General features: G+C 35.8%; 1 protein-coding gene across 4 annotated transcripts in view; it reads left to right on the top strand.

Annotated features, from left to right (window-relative positions):
• The window catches only part of LOC126109408 (coronin-2B-like), a 118,324-nt gene extending 95,027 nt beyond the window's left edge, over positions 1 to 23,297 (top strand). For 3 of the 4 annotated variants that reach the window (XM_049914440.1, XM_049914439.1, XM_049914442.1), the window contains 3 exons: positions 2,493 to 2,666; positions 16,359 to 16,454; positions 17,284 to 23,297. In XM_049914440.1, coding sequence (XP_049770397.1) covers positions 2,493 to 2,666; positions 16,359 to 16,454; positions 17,284 to 17,412 — 399 coding nt within the window. In that variant the 3' untranslated portion in view covers positions 17,413 to 23,297. The remainder of the gene's footprint in view (positions 1 to 2,492; positions 2,667 to 16,358; positions 16,455 to 17,283) is intronic. The other variant, XM_049914441.1, reaches the window with a different exon arrangement.
• Positions 23,298 to 23,515: the final 218 nt, after the last annotated feature.

Genomic DNA, 23,515 nt, shown 5'->3' with positions numbered 1-23,515 from the left:
TCTAGGTTACCTCGGACCTGACCACTCATTCGGAAGGAAGAGCTGTAAACCATGCAGTATTTTAGCTGAGGACACAGTTTGTATCCATCCATCAGCCTTCAAAACTTTCCAGGCCCCACGACTTCACTCGCACCCCAATGACTTCCGCTATCTCGACCACTGCCTCCCCCCCTCTGCAACAGAGGCAGAACCCACTCGCTTTGGTCACTCGTGAATTAAGATCAATCAGCTGGATTGAAACTTGAATATCTCACGATCCACTTATAAGATCATTTTGTGGTTTTCATCAAAACTATTCTAATAAGATTCTCAATGCAGTTAAATATGCTTGTACTTGCTCAGTTTTTTCTTTAATAATTTTAATTTACCAAATCGTGGATGAGGGGTACAAAGAATGTGGACAGTGGACAGACATATCACTGCCATGTCCCATGGTGGTGCATTGTTGTAACACATTTCCACCAAATCAACGTATTGTTCCCCTTCAATTGCAGAAAACAAGTTATCTCACAATACTTCACTGTCAGTGGATTGTGCCATTTTGGTCTGTTTCCTCTAGTTGTGTGCTACAGTACTGTGGCACGAAGACTTTAATGTCTACCAGGGCACTCGTATATATCAGCAAACAAACAAAACATTAATTAAGTAACTTTATTTTTTCTAGGTCATAATTACGACTACGTACCTCTCATATAAGAAATGCTACCTAAAAGTCCCCAAAATCTAACACTAAGTACAACCCCAGATGTTTCCTTCTCGCATCCTCGCTTAGGCCACTTTAGGATGTTATGAAAGCGTTCTCCATTACTCATCTGACCATGATGTATGTGGATAATCCCATCAGTATCAAAGAAACAAAACAATGAGGATTTGATGTTGTTCTGAACTTGACAGGCTTTCTTTGGTTGAGGTGAAATGGTCCCTACCTTCGGGACGATTCATCACCTATAATGACATTAGAAAGAAAATCTCAATCAATTTGGAGTTCTTTCTTTTCCCTGCAGACATTCATGTTTTGCTTTCTGATCATCACTGAGCTGTCGTAGTACAAACTTTGCAACAATCCTTCTCGTGTTCAATTTTTCTGACCGAATACACTGACGTGTGATATGATAATCCCACTATGTTATAGTTGTCGTGGATGGTCTGCCTTCACTCTTTCATAGTGGTATTCCAAAGAGTACTGATTTTCTGGTGTAGTGCTGGTAGATGGTCTTCTCAATCAATCATCAACATTATCAGTAGATATCCAGCCATTTTTAAAATGTGTAAACCAGTCATATGTTTGTGTCTGGTCATGTCATTAATGAATGCTTGCACTAATGTATAACTTGATACAGCAACTGTGTCCTCTCAGGTTGGTCATTGTAAAATTGCAAACACGAGCAAACGTCAAAATGGGAAACTGCTCGACAACAATAAACATGTCCACTAAGATTGAAACCACTAGGCATACTGATGCACAAAACATGTATTATGCTGCTCTTAGTGGTGTTTGGTTGTACTACCGTTTGTAAGTAGGGCTCGTACAAATTTTGAGAATTTTTGGGTAACACTTCATGTAATTCATCGCATTGTAGAAGTGTCAACATTTGTGGCAAGTGGGTAAAGTATCTCATTAAGTGTTGGCTAATACTTCTCATTGGAGTGATGGTGTGTCCAATAGTCTTCAGTCTCTCTAGGTGCTGTGTGCAAGTGCAGTGCAATACCTGCCAGTATGCAAATGCTCTGTTTCCAGTTGATCTTGTTCAGAAAATTGTTACTCTAGGAAGAAATTCTTTACAGTGGGACAGGTAATAGGGAAAAAATACATCATTTTGGTAAGATATGAGAATGCAAACTAAAATTTAAATGTGATTTCAGAGCACAACACATTGCCACATATAATTTTGATAACTGTTCTTTATATTTTTTATAATATGCACAATTTACAATAGTAGTACTTTGAGGAGGGAGAATTAATAGAACACAGTGTTTATGAGAAGGGAAATTATGACAGGACAACACAGTGCTTGGATTATATTGCAAATTTTATGTAAGAAATGTGTAGTTTTGACTTCAGTATTACGAAAAGGATAGATTGATTCATTGTTATAGGAAAGGATAGATTGCTGCTCACTGTATAGTGGACATGTTGAGTTGCAGACAGGCATGACAAAAAGACTGCTGTATGTTTAAGCTTTCAGCCAAAAGGCCTTCGTCTAAAGCAGAAAACACACACATAATTTCACACAAGCAAAACTAACACACATACATAACCATTGTCTCTGGCCTCAGTGGCCAGCTCATATGTATAACAGTCTTTTTGTTGTGCCTGTCTGCAACTCAATATCTCCTCTGCTGGATTTTTCTTTTACCTGTAGTTTGTATAATGTTCCTTATTCACCTTTTCTCTAATTTTTGACCTTGTATATGTAACGTAATTATATGTATTACTCAGAATGTTTTGCCTTCCATATGCATGAATGTACACTACATGCTTTATATCACAGGTTAGCCCTCCTACAGAGAAGAGCCAGAAGACGGAAAGCAACCAAACCACAAAATTCCAGCAGCTGCAACAGATGTTTGCAAACAGAGCATCTGGACAGGTCAGTACGCAAAGCAACCAAACCACAAAATTCCAGCAGCTGCAGCAGATGTTTGCAAACAGAGCATCTGGACAGGTTAGTACCCAGCACCTTTTCATCATTTGGAAATTACCTGTATTGCGATATTCGTAATATTTCGCTAACGATGAGGCGTATCAGTAGGAGATTTTGAGTAGTTTTAGTCGGCCATAATATTATTGCACCTGGGAGTGAGACCACTTCATTCGGCTTTTCGTAATTTTTTATCGTGATATTTCACAAGGGCAAGTTGAACATCTTATAGTACATTCACAACTGTCTCGAAATCATTCACAGTGTGACGCACTTTCCTCAGTCAGTACTGTACTTGTTTACTGCAATGTCACTGTGTGTTCCAGTGGTGACTATAGGAGGCCAAATGCAATAATATTATGTTAGGGTAACATAGTACATGTTGTTCTTGTTGCTGTTTTCGTCAGTCTGAATACTAGTGATGCAGCGTTCTGTTCTGTTCTGTCCTGTTCATGTCCGGATAAGTACTGCACCTGACGTCAACTTGAACCTGCTTAGTGAAATCAACCCTTGGTCTCTTCTGCAATTTTTACCCCCCCCCCCCCCCCCCTCTCCACACTTGCCTCCATCACAAAATTTACTAATCCTTGATGCTTCAGGGTGGTGTCTGTCAGCTAATTTCGTCTTTTAGTCATGTCGTGCCATAGATTTTTTGTGTCACCAGTATAATTGGGTATGTCTTCATTATTTATGTGATACACCCATATAGCATTAAACATTTGTTGCACCTTCTAATTGTTCTGCCAATAGTTAGTTACAAGGGCGTGCTGAAACATAATGCCTCTGAATTTATGTGAAAACTCTTAAAGCTTTTTAAATCAAACTAACTTTCTTAACATTGTGCATCTTTACTCTTCATGTCTACATATTTATTTCTCAACGGTCACCCTGGAAATGAACGCATTTCTCCCAACGAGAGACCACTGTAGACTATTTGACTGTGTTGATGGAGTCATAACCTCACCTCACTTTGCAGTGCTTCATCACTATCAAATTGAACTCTTCAAAGGTGTTTTGGAAACAGATCAATTGGGAGTGTACGAGGGCTGTTCGGAAAAGTAAGGTGACTTTTCAAATTGCGCAGGCAACGTACATTCGATTATCGAGCCCTTTTTTTTTTTTTTTTTTTTTTTTTTTTTTTTTTTTTTTTTTTTTTTTTTTTGGTGCACATATCTCGAACATAAGTTCACGGTTTCAAGTGTACAGCATACTTAGTTTGTTTTTGACAGATAACAAGGTTAGACATAGTTTAGTATGCTCGGCGATGTTCGATTATTGTGAAAAATGGAGCGAAGAATTTGCATCAAATTTTTGAGGAAAAATGGAATCAAGTGCTCTAAAACACTTGAAATGTTGACAGTGGCATACGGCAAGCCTGCTGTAAGTAAAAAAAAAAATTATATATATGTGGTACAAGCTCCTCCAGTGTCGAGCAGATGCCAATGGTGAACCTTGCTCTGGACACCCCAGCACATCAACAGATGATAACGTTGAAGCTGTGAAGAAAATTGTTTTGGGCCAATCCATACTAAGTGGTCCAGCACTGGGTGCTAGTTGCTTGACCATCTCAGAAAAATTTTATATTTGCTGGCTGGATTCCCCAATGTTTAGTAGTCACAAAAATATTTTTTAAAAAAAATTATTGTTTATTATTTTGAAACGGCGCCCGTATTTGTTCCAAGCCGTATCGTTTTTTCGTATTTGCCAGCATCTACATTTTTTACAATTATTCAGTAGTGGATTGTCCTAAGCCTTTCAGATAAAATGCATTCAGTTCAACACACTCTGGGCTACAAATTAACATCACTATCACTTAGCTGAATGTATTTTTAATAGTTCAAAGGTATCAGCCACAAATTAAAAAACTCAATTTTTGAACACTAGTTTTCCAAACGAGGATTAATTTCTCTGCTTTAATATTTTTTCTGCTATTACGCTGTATAGTATTGTTACTTTTTATAGAGTATCAATGGTGAGCAGCTTACACTTTAAAAAATACACTATTGTAAATTTAAGAAATACACTATTTTTAAAAAATGGCATTTTTTTGTTTTTCCATTTTGTAGCATGCAATATCTTTGTCGCGGGACCAAATAAAAATCTGAAAATTTCACAGTTAATAGGCCTTTGATATCAAACTTGAGTATAAATTTCAACTTTGAGATTCAATTGGAAAAAAATTACAAACACGAGTCAAAAATACACTTTTTAACATCTGCGATATCTGGTAGGTGAATCAAATAAAGTGTACCAATCGCATAATGTAACATACCACATTACACTAGCTAATGATTATCTGTCAAAAAAATGCTATGGTAATTGTTTCAGCAGGCTAACAATTGCATCGGCACTCACACAACTTGTCTTCCCCCTTACACCAACAATTGTCTACTCACACCTATTTAGCTAGAAGTTCTTGAAGTGTGCAGTTGAAAAATAGTGTCTCAGTGTTCTGTTGGTGTTATTATTAATGAAGCATGTCATAAAAGTGTGTATGGAGTGTATCTTAAAGACATTACTTTAATCGAAGAAGAAAAAGTGTTGTTTTACTTACAACTCGGCCCAGAGGTCAAATCAACATGCAAGTAGCATGAAATGAAATACTTAAAAAAATTTCATCACATTTTTGGTCAGTCTTGCATGGACCCTTTTGAGAAACATAAGAAACCTATGACAAAAGGTCTGCGAGAAATAACATTTGATCGTTATTCTAAAAATAAAAGCCCTTTTGTCAGTCTCATACCAGGAAAATCATTGTGTCCAACATGTTATTCTAAGATATTTATAACTCACAAGAGAAAGGATAGTGAAACCTCAGATACAGAATTTTGTGACTTATCAGCAACCATTAAAAAAAGTAGATACAGCTTGTGAAATCCTGGGTATATCACCTGGTAGTAAAATTAGAAAACTAAGTCAAGATAAAAGACCAAATGCCTTGAATACAGAAATTGAGAAAGTGGCAGCTACAGTCAAAAAGAAATTGGAAATTTCATTTCAAAATACAATTTGTACTAAAACACATGGAAGTTCTAAAACTTCACCAACAGAATACGATGATTTGATAGAAAAACTAAATGCAGTACTTCAAACAAAGAGGATAAAATTAAGATTATCTGTTTACTGCCGAATTCTTGGTGTAAAGCAAACGTTAGTGATGAATTTAGTGTGTGAGAACATGTTTTTAAGTTAACAAGGCAGTTAGTAAAAGCACAGGGAATTTTACCAGCATTAAAAAAGGAAAGTGCATCTAATTTGGTAGATGAAAACACAATCAATAAAGTTATTAAGTATTATGACGATGACAATAACAGCCGTTTGATGTCTTGCAAAAAAGGCTGTGCTTCTGTGAAAGAAAATGGTTCGAAGATTCAAAGACAAAAAAGGTTAATATTGTGTAATTTAAATGAACTATTCACTGAATTTAAAAAAGAAAATGCTGACATTAAAATTGGAAGATCAAAGTTTTAAGAGTTGATACTAAGACGGTGTATTGTTGCAGGGGCATCTGGCACCCGTAATTTTTGTGTTTGTTTGTATCATCAAAACGTAAAGTTGATGATAGATGGGGCCAATCTTAGAGTTGACTGTAAAGACCTTTTGGCAGTTATGGTATGCAGTATTGACAGTTACGATTGTATGATCAAGGGAGAATGTGAAGATTGTCCAGGCAAGCGTTACTTGACATGTTTAAAGAATCCGAAGAAGACGATTTGATGCCTGACAATATAAAATACAAACAATGGGTGACACAACACAAAACTGAAATGGTGACAATCATCAAATCATGAGAAGAATTTTTTGAAATGTTGGTGGCTAACCTTGAAAATCTGAAAATGCATTATTTTATTGCAAAAGCTCAAAGTAAATTTTTGAAAGACAAAAAGCAAACCTTGGCAGCTGATGAATGCTTAGTTCTTGCTGACTTTTCAGAAAATTATTCTTTTGTTGTTAAAGATGAAGTACAAGGGCAGCACTAAACAGCAGCACACTTCCATAAGAAAACTGATTTACTTTTCGGATGGGGCAGCAATTAAATATTTTTAAAAATAATGTTAACATCTCCGTTCATAAAGTAGATTGTGGGTTTGATTTAGAATGGCTTTTTCTCACTTCATGCCATGGAAAGAATGCTTGTTGGTGTCTGGGGTACAGCAAAGCGAGCTGTCTCAAAGGCAGCTCTGCAGCGGACCAATGACAATCATATCGTAACACCTCAAGAAATGTTTGAATTCTGTAAAAAACACATCAAAGGAATTACCTAAGTTTTTGTACAATGTGAGGAAATACAAGAAGTCTATGACAGTGTCTTGAAGGAAAGGTGCAACACTTGTCAGAAGGTTAAAGGCACTCGATCTTTTCATTGTTTTGTACCCCACTCGCACAACTTACTGAAGTGTAAGATCACATCAACTTCGCCTGATAGTGAACTTAATCGTTGTGGAAAACATGTACAACTGGTTCTTCAAAATAAAGACATAGGGGCTTGTGTTTACGATGAACAGTGGTGGATTGGCGAAGTTGATAATATTGATTGTCAAAACCAAGATGTACATGTTGTATTTTATCACCCTCCAGGACCAAGGACATCTTTTAAAAAAATAGAGAAGAATCAAGTTTGGATGCCACTTAAAAATGTACTGAGGAAGCTGTCTCCCATGGAATTTACAATTGTGACTGGGTGAACGTATAATCTAACACCCAAACTGATTGAACCAATTTCTCAAATGTACAATGATCGATGTGCTAAAAACAAACAACAAGAGAACAGTATAATGTAATTAGCACGCTTATTTTCAATAAAAAAGTAAGTAATCATAGATATGATTCAATTATATACAGTAACTGATATATTTTATTCCATAAGCCTAGATATCGCACATTAAAAAACGTATTTTTGACTTGTGTTTGTAATTTTTTTTCCTTAAATTCCAATTGAATCTCAAAGTTGAAATGTATACTGATGTTTGATATCATAAAGGTGAAATTTTCAGATTTTTATTTGGTCCCCCAACAAAGATATTGCAGGCCACAAAATTAAAAAATTCCATTTTTTAAAAATAATGTATTTTTTAAGTGCAAACTGCTCACCATTGATACTCTATAAAAAGTAACTATACTATACAGTGTAATAGCAGAAAAAATATTAAAGCTGAGAAATTAATCTCTCTTTGGAAAACTTCTGTTCAAAAATGGAGTTTTTTTAAATTTGTGGCTGATAACTATGAACTATTAAAAAATATATTAAAGAATACATTAAGCTAAGTGATAATGATGTCAATTTATAGCCCAGAGTGTGTTGAGCTAAATACATTTTATCTGAAAGGATTAGGACAATCCACTACTGAATAATAGTAAAAAATGTAGATGCTTGCAAATAAGAAAAAACGCTTGCGGCCTGGGACAAATACAGCTGCCAATCCAAATTAATAAACAATAAAATCTTTTAAATTTTTTTTTGTGACTACTAAACATTGGGGAATTCACCCAGCAAATATAAATTCTTTCTGAGATGGTCAAACAACCAATTTATTTTTTTATTTTTTTTAATTTAATTTTTTTTAATTTAATTTTTTTTTCCCCCTCCTTGGATTGACCCTTTTGGAAAATTGTCAGACTACCATAAGAGAAGTTGCTGAGGATGTTGGCATATTGGTGAGCTCAATTTTTTCAGATGATTTGGGCACGAGACGTGTGTCAGTGAAGTTTGTTTGAAAATGTCTCAATTTTGATCAGAAGAACCGTCGCATGAGCATCGCACAGGAGCTCTTGAATGACATCAGTGATGATCTTGATTGGCTGAAAATGGTCATAACTGGTGACAAAACATGGGTTTATGGTTGTGATGTCAAATCCAAAGCCCTATTGTCCCAATGGAAGCATCCCAGAGAGCCAAGACTGAAAAAAGCATGCAAAGTTCGGTCAAATGTCAAAGTTTTGCTCACTGTTTCTCCACCCTTCCAATTACCCTGTCATAATGCATCATGAATTTTTGCCTCAAGGTCATATGGTCAAAAGGAGTATTACCTTGACGTTATGCACCGTTTACGAGGAGCAATTAGCAGAAAATGTCCAGAATTGTGGAAAAACAATCTATTGCTTTTGCATCACAACAATTGAGGAAATAAAAACTGTCTCTGGAAGTACTGAGGGCTATACCAAAAAGTGGTTGTGAGGAGTGTTTCGAGGATCGGGAGAAGCATTGGCACAAGTGTACTGTATGTGAGGGGGGATTACTTTGAATGGGACAACATGAATATTGTTGGGTAAATAAATATTTTTTCATAAAAATATAAAGTCACTTTACTTTTTGAACACACCTCGTATGGATGACGATTGGTGATAGTGAACGTGAAGTGTTGGATTGTTGCAGATGTCACAGTACTCCTGTGTGGTCTGGCATTGTCTTGCCGAAAGAGAGGGTGCTCATTGTGTGGACAAACTCTTTTGAATTCGAAACTCAATTGTGCCATGCTGTTTCTCACACACTGCCATTATTATGTTATGTACTGTCATATTACATGCTACAATTCAGAGCTCTCTAGTGGCTTTAAGAGTTTCCACATTAAAACTTTGGAGCCCTTGCTTTTCAGCACACTCATAGTTTAATGTTACATAGATCATTTGTATGATAAATCAAAATGATACAAAATGATTCATTTTACATTCACATCCCAAATTAATTTTTAAATACGCTCCCAGGTTGAACAGTTATAACATTTTTTAAAATATGTACAGATTTGAGTAAGTAATTCCTACCCGCCATCTTTTATATGTTACCCTATAAAAATTCTTGTACAGAATAGGAGGAGTTGTAAAGGAGAAACTTTTCAGTTTGTTTTCAAATTTTACTTTCCTGTCTGTCAGAAATGACCAAATATTTTAGTTGCAGCATTGTGCAGTCCTTTTGTGCTAAGGTCAACCTTAATGTGAAGTAATAAATGTCATTTTTTCTTCTCGTATTGTAATTATCTACTTTATTGTTCAATTTCCACTGCAGTGGGTAATTTACGGCAATCTGTGAAGGTGTAGTCAAAAATCCCTAACTCCTTAAACAGATTTATAGGAGATGATTGTTGGCAAGTGCCACATATTATTCCTACAGCATGTTTTTGAGCTTACCCCAGAATAATATTCCAGAGCAGATTATGAAGTGCAGACTTTGGTTCACCTTCTCCACAACATTTTCTATGTGATGATTCGAATTTTTGTTGTTTGTAACTCTTCTGCATAGGTATTCAGTTGAAATTACAACCTTTAAATCTGAGGTATTTATCGTGCAACCAAAATTTAAGGTTTTTTGGTACTCGTGTGGAGGATCTCACAATTAGTGTTTTTTTTTTGTAGGGTCCAATTGCTACTTTTTTCTCTATGCAGATGTCTCGTCTAAGTCATTTTGCAGTTCGTTTTGATCTTCTGATTACTTCATTAGATGTTAGACAGAATCGTCTCCAAACAATCGGAGGGGGCTGCTCTGATTGTCTCAGAAATCATTTGTATAGATTAAGAACATCAGAGGGTCTATAACGCTTCCTTAGAGAACCCAGATATCACTTCTGTTTCACTTGGTAACATCCTGCCAGTTACTACAAACTGTGAACATTCAAACAGAAATCATGAATAGCATCACATAACTGAGATGATGATACTGAATGTAAAATTTCATGCCTGGGTAAGTGTAAAAATGTGGTATCAGTATGAGATTCCATATCAGTAACACTCATTACTTTGTGTGAATAAAGAGGTAGTTGTGTTTTGCAAAAATGATATTTGCTGGTTGTGTGTCAAAGGACCGTTTTTTTTTTTTTTTTTTAAAGGTATTTCATAATGTTGGAACACAGTATATGTTCCAAAATCCTCCTGCGCATCTGCAAAACTGTGCTCAAAAGCCAATGGACAATGTCTCACTAAGGCTGAGGTACACTGTAGCTGAGTAGTGTAAATGACAGTACACACTTTGCAATAAAATTATTTATTAACATGACTAAACTACAAACAGCTTCTGAGAATGAATGCCCATGCAACTTGATAACCGAAATGCCAATCTTTGACAGTGCCTATCAGGTGCACAGTAGAAGTGTAGAGATGTGCATGGAGCAGGAAGGATAAGTAATGGCACAGTTCGCTGGCCCGAGTGGCCGTGCGGTTCTAGGCGCTACAGTCTGGAGCCGAGTGACTGCTACGGTCGCAGGTTCGAATCCTGCCTTGGGCATGGATGTGTGCGATGTCCTTAGGTTAGTTAGGTTTAATTAGTTCTAAGTTCTAGGCGACTGATGACCTCAGATGTTAAGTCCCATAGTGCTCAGAGCCATTTGAACCATTTTTAATGGCACAGTTCCACGAGGCTGGGAGCTCACAAGTATTCCACTGACGAGCAGCAAAGTGTCGTTACAACGCTGTCGCACAAGGTAATGAGATGGAAATGGAGTGTCATGTGGGGTTCACAGTGTAGGTAAGATGGTTCCTCAATAGGCAGCGGTTGATGTTGGTCCATATCAGAGTCTCGTAGCTGCTGGCTGTCGGTCAGTTAGAGCCCGGAGCAGAACTGGCCATCAAAGGTTAGAGTGCCTAGTGCGCCAACCTAAGTAGGCATCTGTGTAAAAGAATTTGCGCAGTTTCGTCTGGACTCGTGACTATGTGAAAACGACTAGATGCCTTCAACTGTTGCACTGTGTACCACGACTTGCTTGCTACGTAGTTTCGTGGTTTGCACCCGTGGACACGTGGCAGCTGCCGGAGGCTCGATGGTACGCAGTTCAGAAGGAGAGTTCCCTAGCAGTGGGATAAACTTTTTGAGACCATTTATATGGTGACGTTGGTTAAAGTCCCAGTTGGTACAGTCTGCAGCCATTCACCCTGATGGGCCTTTGTTTATCGATAATCAATGGAAAAAAAATTGGAATTTCACGTGATGCTGCACTACTTTAAAAAGTAATGATCAACATTCTTGATTACATAGTGTAATTGTTAAGATAAAGGTCTTACAAAAGGTTGTAGGTTGAAATCTCATCAGATGCTTCAAAATTTATTTTTAAATCTTTTCCAAAATGATGATGATGATCATTATTATTATCATTATTAGCAAATGTCCCCATTGGAGAACAATAAACGGGTGATTTTCAATCTTTCTTAGGGTTCTTCTTATTTTCCCAGCATTTCTGTATTTTCTCCCCGAAGGCCTTCTTTCTTCAGTCCACTTTGGTCAGTATGGTTTTGGTTCCATCTCTGGAATAAACTTCCACTTACCAATTTTGCTTCTGAATGTATCCCTGTCTGATGTGTTTGTTACATCAATTTTTGATTTTGTCAAATCCTTTTTAACTTCAGTTACCCAAGATACTGATGCTTTAAGGGATGTCACATAGTCCAATAGACATTTAGCTAGTCTGTTACCAGGTAATCTGTCTAGGTGTTCGTAGAACTTCATCTCTTTCTGATGTCAATTTCAATCTTTGATACTTTTTCTGTTGTCTCGAAAGTTTGCAGTCTGTATCCATCTTGTGTGTATTGTGGTCCCAGAATTTTTGTAATAATCTTTCTCTCTATTTTCTTAATTTCTTGTAAATCTAGTTTTCAATTAATTGAAAGTGTCTCACTTACATGTGTGACTGTCGGCTTTACTGTGTTGTTGTCTGGGAAACGAGTCCTGACGCTTTCTTAACTTTCTGCAATCTGTTTGTGTGTGGTATTTGTTCAAGTCCTGTTGGTTCAATAATTTCCCTGAAGTACTTAAAATGTTTGACTCTGTTGATTTCACCATAATTTGTTTTAAGTTTCGGAGTTTGGAACGCATGAATTCAGTCTTCTCAAAGGAGAGTTGCAGGCCAACCGTCTCTGCACGTTCTTTTTTTCTTCAGTCATTTTGAATTGCAAAGTCATCTGCAAATGCTAAGTATGTAATGTTTTATTTTCCTTGACCTCTTCGTAGTTTGATTGGCTTCCAAAAGTTTTGTTTTTCTTAGTTCAATTTCCCATTCTTTCATTACTTTGTCTAAAACTACATTGAACAATAGTGGCAAGATCCCATCTCCTTGTCTTACTCTTGTTTTAGCTAAGACTGGTTCAGAAATTTCATCTATGAATTTAATTTTTTATTTGATTTCTGACTCTGTTCATTCAATCAGTTTTTGAGTCTTGGTGTCTAGTTTGTGTTCTTCTAGAATATTGTATAGAGATTTGTACTTTTTTTAAAATCAACAAATGTGCAGACTTTGGTTTCGACTGTAATTTTTAAAATAGTTTTAAGATTAAAGATCTGTTCTGGTCATGATTTATTAAGTCCAAAGCTTGCTTGGTAATAGGAAATTGTATGTTGTAGCTGTTCTTATGCTCTCTTTAGAAGAGATGCAGATAAAATTTTGTAAGTGACTGGCAAAGGTGAAATACCTCTGTAATTGTGTACATCTGATCTCTCTCACTTTTTGTGCAATGGGCAAATTAGTGCACATTTCCAATCATCTAGAATTTTTTGTCTGCAAAATTTCTTTAATGATTTGAGTGATCGTTCTTAAGGAATTTGGACCAAGGTTCTTCAGTATCTAAGCTACAATTCCATCTTCTCTTGATGACTTATTAGTTTTAAGGTCTTAAGCTATTCATTCATGTGATCTGGTTGTAATCAGAGGAATTTCGTTCTTGGTTATGAAAAATATTTTGTTTCCTGAAACAGAGGTTTCGTGGAGTGTATCCTGTGATTTGATTTGCAAAAATTATTATTATTATTATTATTATTCAGTTAATTGGGAAAATGTAATTTTTTTATTTCTGTTTATTTGTAACATCATTTTAATCATCATATTATTCTTTTCATTTTCTCTCATTTTTCTTCCAGTTGTTCTTTTTCAATTTGGAATGTTTGTTCATGTGATTTTATTACCTTTGTTTTAATTTCTTCTGTTTTATCATCCTGTATTATCCTCCATGTTATTGCAATTATTATTTCTGTTCTGCATTTGATTGACTGTCATTTTACTTATTATCTTTTCTTTTTGTTTAGATTTTCACTTGTGTTATTTTGTCCACAGAGCAGCAAGAATTTGTTTTAAATGTTTTTATGACAATTACCATCCAAATAAATGTACATCTCATAAGGAAAATATATTTTGACATCTCTGTAAAGTCAATACAAATATATTATTTTGTCTTTTGTGTTTAAGTGATTGATTCTCAATTTAAATATTATGGTAGATAAACAAAAATAATTAAATTCACATACACAAAAGTTTAAAGTGGAATAAGAATGATAGGAAGAAAAAATAAGAGTAATGAAAAAGTTAATACGGTGATTAACATGATGGAACAGAGGAAAAGATATAAGAAAATTGCATTTAAACCAAGTAATTGTATAAAAATAATTATCAAACTCATTACAATCAAGATTTAACAATCAAACATTTCAAAGCACCTGATGTTATTGTGAGACCTGTATAATAACGATTATACTACACAATCAATCTGTATAAAATTTCTTTCTTAAGTTGTATATCATCACATGAAATACCAAAATTTCTTATTGTCAGTTACTCTCAAATAAGGGCCCATCTGGATGAATGGCTGCAGAATACCTGAGACCTACATCATTGTACGGATGGTTTCAAAAGTTTATACCACCCCTGGGTATTCACCCTTGTCAGTGACTCTTCCATTAGCAAACATCCTCCAAAGTTGTGCAGGGACTGTATTTGGTCCACGAAGGATATAGGTCAAGTGTGGTGACTGAACATGCAGGGGCACAGCCCTGCCTGTATCACATAGACAGTAACAATAGGCAGATCGACAAATGTCTGTGGAGCTGTACTGCCCTGTCAAGTTCAGTCGGGCACTGGAGATGTGGGCTACGTAATGCACCTGTGACGGTGACAATCATGATGTAGGTGCCGTCCTTCATCAGTCACCAGTGGTGCTGGCCTAACAGTTTTGACCACGGAACTGTTGGACTCCAACTATGGTTCCTGTGTCTCTGCTCTCACCTTTCCCTCCAAGCACAGCCTCTCAGTGCTGCACCTGTTCCCCCACTCCCATGCATCACTACAGCATCTTCCTCGATCCCCAACCTGCTGTCCCTCCCTCTGCCTCTTCTGTCCCCACTACCCATCTCAGCTGAGATAACTGCCCACAGCACAGCATTTGGTGCCTCTGTGGACGTGAGGAGAGGTTGCCAGGGTTGAATGGTTTTTTTAAACTGTGCATATGGTGATGTTTAGGATCCCACATATCACACACTGCAGCTAGTCATGCTGACAGCCCCCCCCCCCCCCCCCATTTGCAAGTAGTCAACGAGAAGAAATTGTGTTAATTTTGGGTGTTCCTCTAGTGCTTCAAAACTAGCAGCAGTAAGCAGACTGGCAACATAGTGTAACGGTTAAAGTGCTACATGTGGAAGATTGTGTGTTAAAATCCACTCAGGTGCTTTGAGATTTTTTATGTTTTAATCTTTATTAAAATGATTTTGATTATTATTTCTATTTAGTTAATTGGTTTAAATGTATTCTTTTATTATTTCTAATCCTGTGTCACGCTATTTTAATCAACATTTTAACTTTGTGATTTGCTGTCAAGCTTTCTACCTTTCATGTTCTTCCATTTGGAAACTGTGCACATATTAATTTATTTTTTTTAAATTTAACTATCATAATTTTCAATGTTTAAAGACTATCAATTAAAAACAAAAGACGAAATTTATGTTGATGGTGCAGTGATGTAAAAATTGTATTTTGCATTGCAAGATGTAAATTTTTCTGGATTGTAATCATAACACAAAGATTTCAAACATAAATTCTTGTTGAACTTTGGTCAGAATAATGCAGATGAAGATTTAAGTGATGGCAGGGTTATGACTAAAAAGGAAGCCAAGAAAAATGAAAAACAGAAATAATGAAAGTAGTAGACAAAATTATAAAATGGCGAAACAAAAGAAATCAAATTGAAGAAAATAAATAATACTAATTTAAATCATGTGAACAAAATTGTAGATTAAATGAAGACGCCATGAGAGAAAATGAGAAAGCTAATGCAATGATTAAAGTGAAAATGAGGATTAGAAATAAAGAATTTACAAGTAAACCATTTAATTGAGTAAAAAGCAAAATCAAAATAATTTTGCAAGGATTAAAAAATAAAATATTTCAAAGCACCAGAAAAGAATTCAAATCCACAAATATCTTCATATGAGGAATTCACCTTAGCCATTACACTACGCCACTAATCTGCTTACTGTAAATATTTTTAAATCTCTGTAGCACAGTGCATAATAAGTCTCCCCCCCCCCCCTCTCTCTGTTGATTACTTGCAAATTAGGGTCCAACAGGATGAATGGTTGAAGGTGTGATACCCTGGAACCTAACATACACAACTGTACAGAGGGTTTCAAAAGTTAATCCCACCCCTGGGAACTTCTTGCCTATGCTATTTATCAAACCCATTTAATTCTGTTCTAGGTTACACTTGAGCAAATACCTTCAGAAAATAATATCTAATACTTGAAGTTGCATGAAATGTAAACAAATTTCTCTATTGCCAATCTGCATTCTTCTTATTTTTTTTATTTCTCATTTTGTAATCCATTTAATTAACACTTCTGTTTAAGTTACATTGAATTTTCAAGCCTTGTACTATACAGAACATGGCTAATTGCATAACATTTGAGTTTCATATTATTTTGACATACCTTGATTTGGGTGAATGGAATTCGTTTTTGACATTGTGTATGTTTTTCAGCCAAATAATAACTTGTTGAATGAAGAATACAAGCGATCGTCAGAGGAGAGGGATGAAGTTATCGCTTTGGATGGAAGTCCAAAGTCTCAAAACCAGGTACTAATTTTGCTGTTAATGTTTAGAATTCATTTATACACATTTGCAATAGTTCATCAGATCCTGGCTACTAAACTAGTATATGCTCTAATTGATGGTACTATCCTATCTATCCTATCATTTTATTTTATCTGCAAAGCAGGATCTACACTTTACACCAGCAGTGTAATGTAACAGTTATTAAAGATTAATTTGATATTCTTGAACACACATGCTATGAACCCCCCCCCCCCCCCCAAAAAAAAAAAAAAAGCCACACACACACACACACACACACACACACACACACACACACACACACACACACACACAATTTTTTCACGGCTCTATTTCTTTTTATTTATCACATCACATTAATTTTATTATTTACTGAAAATCAGATTTATGTGTGGGTCTATGCTGCACTTTCCTTGATGGCGTTCATGATTTCCCAGTGGATCTATCCTGATGGAAATGTGTTGTAGATGGTTTTTCACAATCAGTTTTGACCAACTGCCTTGCTGTCTGATGGTATGAAATGCTCTTGATACCTTTTCACGAAATCTGATGAAGCATGAACCAGGTGAAACACATTACTTGTAAATGACTTTTGTCATTCTTTCATAATGTCGTCATTATTCCATGCTGACTTTTCCGTTGTTCAATAAACATAATTTTAATATATTTTGGGAACTTTGGGATAGCACATGGTAGAATACTAAACACCTTGCAGAGATTTCTTCATAGAGCTAACAACACATTTTTATTGGCCATCACTGGTAACCCGCCCTGTGCTGCATGCTCTTATTATAGCAATAAGACGTCTGTTACAAATTTTTGCTTACTGCAGTTGCAGCGGGCGTACTCTCGGCAGTGCGAAGAGCTCAAACTTCTCAAAAAGCAGCTGGCAAACCGTGAGAGGCGCGTCTCAGAGCTGGAAGAGGAAGTGCAGCGGCTGCGCAAGGCACTCGGCAAGTAGAGACGTGCAGCAAGGAGCTGTGGATCGGAAGCTTTCGATGTTACCAGGGGGGGTCCCGGCGATCCCCTGCTTACTGTTTTTAAGCTGTTTTAACACTATTTACATTTTATGACCTAGCTTTGACTAGGTGAAGAGGCAATTGACTGCATTAGCTTATCGACGTTCCTGTCACTATTACGCGGGCTGTTTTGTAAGTGCTGAAGATCAGTGACAAATGTTGGGCACTTAAACAGAGCTACATTCTGCTTCTCACACGTTTTGGAGGAAGCTAGCAGAACATTGCCAGCAAAGCCATATTCTCGGTGCACGTGCGCACACAATCAATCAGTTCGAGAGTAGTGTAATGTCAGTATTTCGGCGATATTCCTTGCTGTGTTGCTTTGCTGTAACAAAGTTTCTTATGATATGCAAGTAACTGTTCTAGTATTACATTTTTGATAACAGTGAATTGAAAGAAGTGAGTCACATCATTTATGTTAATTTCTAACTCACTACACATGGAGTAAATTAAAAATACTGTTTAAATGTCTGTATGAATCATATGAAACATTTTTTTGTAATTTGTTTTTGCTATTCATGTCTTGACATGTGGTGTCCTTTTCGTATAGCGCCAGGAGTTCTGGAAGACTTTCTTGCCCCTTTGTAATGAAAAGTTGCTTTGTAATAAGTTACCAAAATAGGAATAAACAGTAAAAATGTTTGTAGGTTACATGTATGATGTGTAATATTATTGGGATTTATTTCATCTGTAACTAACAGTATATGCCTCGTACTAAATTCATACCATTACTACTTGATGTACTTAAATAAATTTGTACACAAGATACCTAAAAGGAAAAAGAAACAACTGTGTTGGAATAAAAAGTGTTGAAACTTGAAAGATATTAAGGAGAGGTACAGAAAGACAATAGCTCTGTTAATCTTAAGTTTTTGTTCATGTATTTAAACTCGAATCAGTTTTTTCATTACTTTTTTATAAAGAACAATTTAAAAAAATCCACTTAAAGATTTAATTCTATAGCTGTCATAAATTGAATTGTACAAGAACACTATTAACCAAAAAACTTACAATTGTGAAAATGTGGATTTTATTCTTCCTGACAATAGCTTCAGCTATTTTCATATCTCCCAATGTTAATATTCTTAATCATAAAAATTATTTAACTGTACAGTATGTTGGCAAGAAATTTGTGTGAAACTGCTTGGCAGGAAATCTTTATCATTTGGCATTTTAGCTCAGGCTGATGACCTTAAAATATAGCATTTTTCCTACCAAAATAAATTATACAGCCATGAGGTAGGAAAAGTATAACTACTGAAATTCCCAAATTATTCTTGTGCATTGTTGTGTAAAATAATTAGTTATTGTATTTCATTGGGTGCATTTAAATTGCAAGCAGGTGCTTGATTTATTTGCACTGTTAAATTACCTTTTTCTGCATAATTGTGTGTTTAATTGAATTTGTGACAACCTGTTTTATATTTGATAAATTCACACATGTATATCTGTCTGATTAAAAACTGAACCGAATTTGCTTCAGGTATCTGGGTTATTCCCAGTCTAGCACACAGTTTCAGCTTGTCTCTTTTCTTCTGCCATTTATTTTGCTGAGAGAGTTGTTTTGCTAATGGGTTGTGTGTGTAGTACTTGTAAAATCTTGCTCTGCTGATTTTATTTGCCATATCCGTATTGCACATCTGCAGAGTGGAGACAAGTAACAAAATATGAGATTAAAAATGTGTTATTGTATTGTAGAATGTAATTAGTGTAACTTTGCAGCTGGTAAATAGCTGCTATTCTCTGAAATTTTGAAAATCTTAATGAAACTAACGTACCATTAATATAAATATTGGTTACATTTTGTAAGTATATATTTGATACGAGTTTCATTTAAGAAACAGAATAGCTTAGATCAGAGGTTTAAAGAGTAAAGGAAATTGGGAAGTATTGCTTGAAGTTGGTTTTAAATAAGTAAGTGATGTTTGCAAAAAAGATTCTGGGAAAGCTAATAGAGGCTGGTCAGTTACCAAAGATTGAAAACTGTCTTTCATAAATAAGGCACAACTTTGTGGTTCTCAAGCTATTTGTGGGTGATACAGACTGGAAGTTTCACAGAAATTTGATTGCATTTGGTAGGCTTCATGTTCAGTTTTTGAATACGTCATAGAGCAGGTTTTCCTTCTAAACATTAGGCCTGGTATTGAATAACAGGTGTTGTAGAATACCACAGCTCTCTGAAATTTTGATTAAGCAGACATTTGTATAATGATCCCTTTGGGAGAGAAGAAGGGGAGAAACTTCAGGATTACACATTATAACAAAGCTATTTGCAGAATGTGGGAAATATTTCATTTTTGCGTATGTCAGGTTTGTCTTTCTTTCCTTTCTTGATTGATTCTCGAACAGAATGTGTTCAGACAATGTAACTTAAAAAGCTCATAAAGTAAAATTGTACTGCCTCCACTACTTCAGTTCTGTACCTGTAACAAATCTATGTTAATGGATGTGGGGACCATTTTGTTGTTGATTTTTTGGAATTGGGAAGGTGACACTATGAGAACCCAGTAGAAGTGATAAATTATTTCATGTACTGTAGTATTCTTGGCACTAATTGTTCCTTGAATAAAGTCAGGCTATGACATATTCTTCTGTCAGAACTCTCCATACAATCTCAGGGGATGTATCTTCTACAAAAGCTGTTATTCAGAAGAGTGTACTGGTCACAGATAGTCATCCAATTTTCTGTGGTTCCACTTTATAATGAGACTTAGCATGCATTCCATGCCATGACACGTGTAATTTAGACACTTTCAATGTTTGAAGCTTAATGTTGTCAAAAAAATTTGCAGGCTTGCTACACTATACAAAGGGGTCAAATAATTTGAAATATTTAACTCTTATATGGAGATATAGAGACAACTTGTTCTTTTTCATTTTTAAATAGAGCAACTCTTCAAAGATAAAAATGATTATATATTGCAGAGTGGTGCCAAGTGTGGTCCTAACTGTGGCAGGAAGTTAGCTGGACCGCATGTCAAAATATAGTTGCATTAAAATGTGTTTGCATTGTTGTTGCCGGCTGCTGTGGCCGAGCGCTTCTAGGCGCTTCAGTCTGGAACCACGCGACCGCTGCGGTCGCAGGTTCAAATCTTGCCTGGGGCATACATGTGTATGGTGTCCTGCACTGTTGTTTGGTAGTTTAAGCATAGAAATATACAACAGAAAATGTGACTGCTAGCTGTTAATTTAAAATGTAAGAGATCAGTGCTAACAGTAAAAATGATGAAATAAACATCTGAGGGGTTAAGATATCAAAAATGTTAAGAGTAATTTCTGTTGGGTCTTATCCTGTACATTCAATACACAAAGTTACATGAAAAATATATTTTTTTTCTTTCATGTAGTTGCCAGATCAGCTTTATTAATATCCTTTCTTTAGAAAAGAAAGTTTAAATTTCTGATGTAGGTAAGTTGATTGAAAAGCAGTCAAACATATTATTGAAGTGTGTCAAAAGTCTTGTTACACACAGACAGACATAAACTAAATTAGTGTGGGGCAAAGTGCATGCAAGTAGTCATTATTTGTGGCTGAGCAAGAGGAATGTGGTTCCAGGATCGCTGATGATCATGATATTGCGCTGGAAACATGAGAAGCAGAAGCCACTTTTGTATTCTGGTACCAGTGTCTTCAGTGACCATTTGAAGAATTCATAACACTGCTCTACTTGGAACAATAGCAACGTATACCTTGTTTCTACCCCAGTCTCTTTCTTAGATGTAAACATGATGCTGGTACTTTCACCTGGATTACAGTTTGCTTGTCATATAACAGCTGTCAATGTTCCTCAGTGAAGCTCCTCCCCAAAAAAAGGTGGGAAATTTATGAACTAAAAAGAGAAGGGTACAGTTACAATGCAGTTTGGGAACTTCGCCAACCAAATGTTGTCCCTCAAACTGCTCAGTTAGTTAACCATATATGAAATTAATTTACAGCTTGTTTTTGGGTACCCACCTGTAAGACCTTTGGCTGTCATTTGTTTAAGGAAAAATGTGCCTAGGTATGATATATTACCACAAAACTGTAGTGTGTACTTAAACATTTAGTAGTGCTACCCCCCCCCCCCCTCTCTCTCTCTCTCTCTCTCTCTCTCTCTCTCTCTCTCTCTCTCTCTCTCTCTCTGATTTACATATCAGCATATAAGAGCACATTCAGTAGAAGGTTTAAGCTTCGGCAGCTTAGCAAAGAAGACTGATTTCTGCAGTATTTACCAGTCACACACACCATTCTGTTTGACTATTTTGGGATGAAGTAAAGAAAAGGTTTTGGAAAGAGACTGAGAAAGTTGTCAGTGTAGGGGAATAGAATTTATATCCCTTGTCCTGTACAACTTTTTGTTTGATATGGTCTTTTCTTATCTTAGCCAGAAAGAATGATTTCACAGTTTCTGATATGGGAACTTGAGTGGAATTTTCAGAACTTTACACCAAAGTACTTTGCATTTAACTCTAAGAGTATATTCTAGATGTTAATAGTTATTATTTGTGTTAAAAATATTTTTGTAACACATTTTCTTATGAGACAAGGCTAGTTGTATAAGTAAGTAGGTGAGCCAAAGAATATGCCAGAGGTAATATCTTCTGGACGGAGTCTGTGATTGTGTAGTGAAAAGGGAAATGTAGGTATGTGAAGTGTGTTTCTGTGGGTAATGTTTGGGACTGATTGTCATGGAATTTGTACTACCATATGAAAATGTAATGTAATAGCCACATCTAAAGCTTGTATAGGAATTGAGGTGTGTGCAGTAATGTGTAAATACATTAAACAATGTACCTGTGAGTAGTGGTTACGTCCATATCTGTTCAGTCTGGTTGCTGTAGTGTATTCAAATTGTCTGATAGTATAGTTGGGTACACCAGGCATAGGGTGTTCAAATCATCTTCATTTTGTACAGGAGTACATGGAAAAATACCATAGTGTGTTCCTCACAAAAGAATGTCTCAGTTGCAAACTGCTTGTGTTCAAGCTACAAGTCATCTGCCCAGGTGTTTGTTTTCTGCTGTAAAAACAAAATTTATTGGGATGTCATTACCTATAGTTTTTGCCATGTGGCAGCATTATGTACCTTTTTGAGTGCACACTGCCGCAGTCAGTGCAGAGTTGTAAGACACCAAATACAAAATGTTTCAGTACCAGCATGCACATTTATTTGGACGATGAATACTTCATTTGCTGTACATACATGTTCATACTAACACTAAATCAGGTCACATACCTCCCCACAATAATTACTGAGAACACGGTTATATTAGTCTGGATTTACAATTATAATTCCACTTCAAATAGGCTTAAACAGTAAATTAGGACATGAAGTTGCAAGTAGAAAATTATAATTCGTGTGTGCATCACATTAAGGTGCTTAATTCAAACAGTTGTACTTGAATAACTTACATGCACAAATCCTAACATTGTATTCTTGATTCAAACATTCCATTTTTTTAATGCAATGGTGACAAGTTTGCTCATGGATATGCATTTATGAAACAAATTTATATATGTGTTGTAAAATTTGTGTGAGGGTAATTACTTTGTGTAAAGTGGTCCACAATCTTTGTAAACGATTGTAATATGAAGAGGAAACATTGCCATGTTAGAAATATTTGCTTCTGAGCGACACAAAATGTGTGTTGCATGCTTTTGGCAATCATGTTTTGACACTTTCTGTATGTCATAGTTTCAGGTGTTTCAAAGATATGCTTTACAGTAGTTGGCAATGCAGTGTCACAGCTGTCTATTTTTCATAACCATGTACTTGTGGTAAATACAGTCATTTTCTCAGTGTGTCATGAATGCTTAATTAAAAATAAATCAATGGAAAAAATATTACATCTTTCATTGTGTTTATTTTTTTTAAATCCCCTTAATTATTCCCAAGAGAATAAAGGAAGAGGACAAATTGATACTCTCTCTTGTTCATTGCAAGTGGCATTTAACTTCATAAGACAGAGCAATTTGATAGATTTGAACATTACACCAGTACTGACAAATCTTATGTGCCTGAATAAAAATCAAGAAATTACTGTTGCTATTCAATGAGAATTTAG

Source organism: Schistocerca cancellata, chromosome 12 (genome assembly GCF_023864275.1).
Source record: "Schistocerca cancellata isolate TAMUIC-IGC-003103 chromosome 12, iqSchCanc2.1, whole genome shotgun sequence".
In the NCBI taxonomy this organism is placed as follows: domain Eukaryota; kingdom Metazoa; phylum Arthropoda; class Insecta; order Orthoptera; family Acrididae; genus Schistocerca; species Schistocerca cancellata.
Note: the sequence above shows the minus strand (reverse complement) of the source record. Positions and strands in the feature narration are given on the sequence as shown.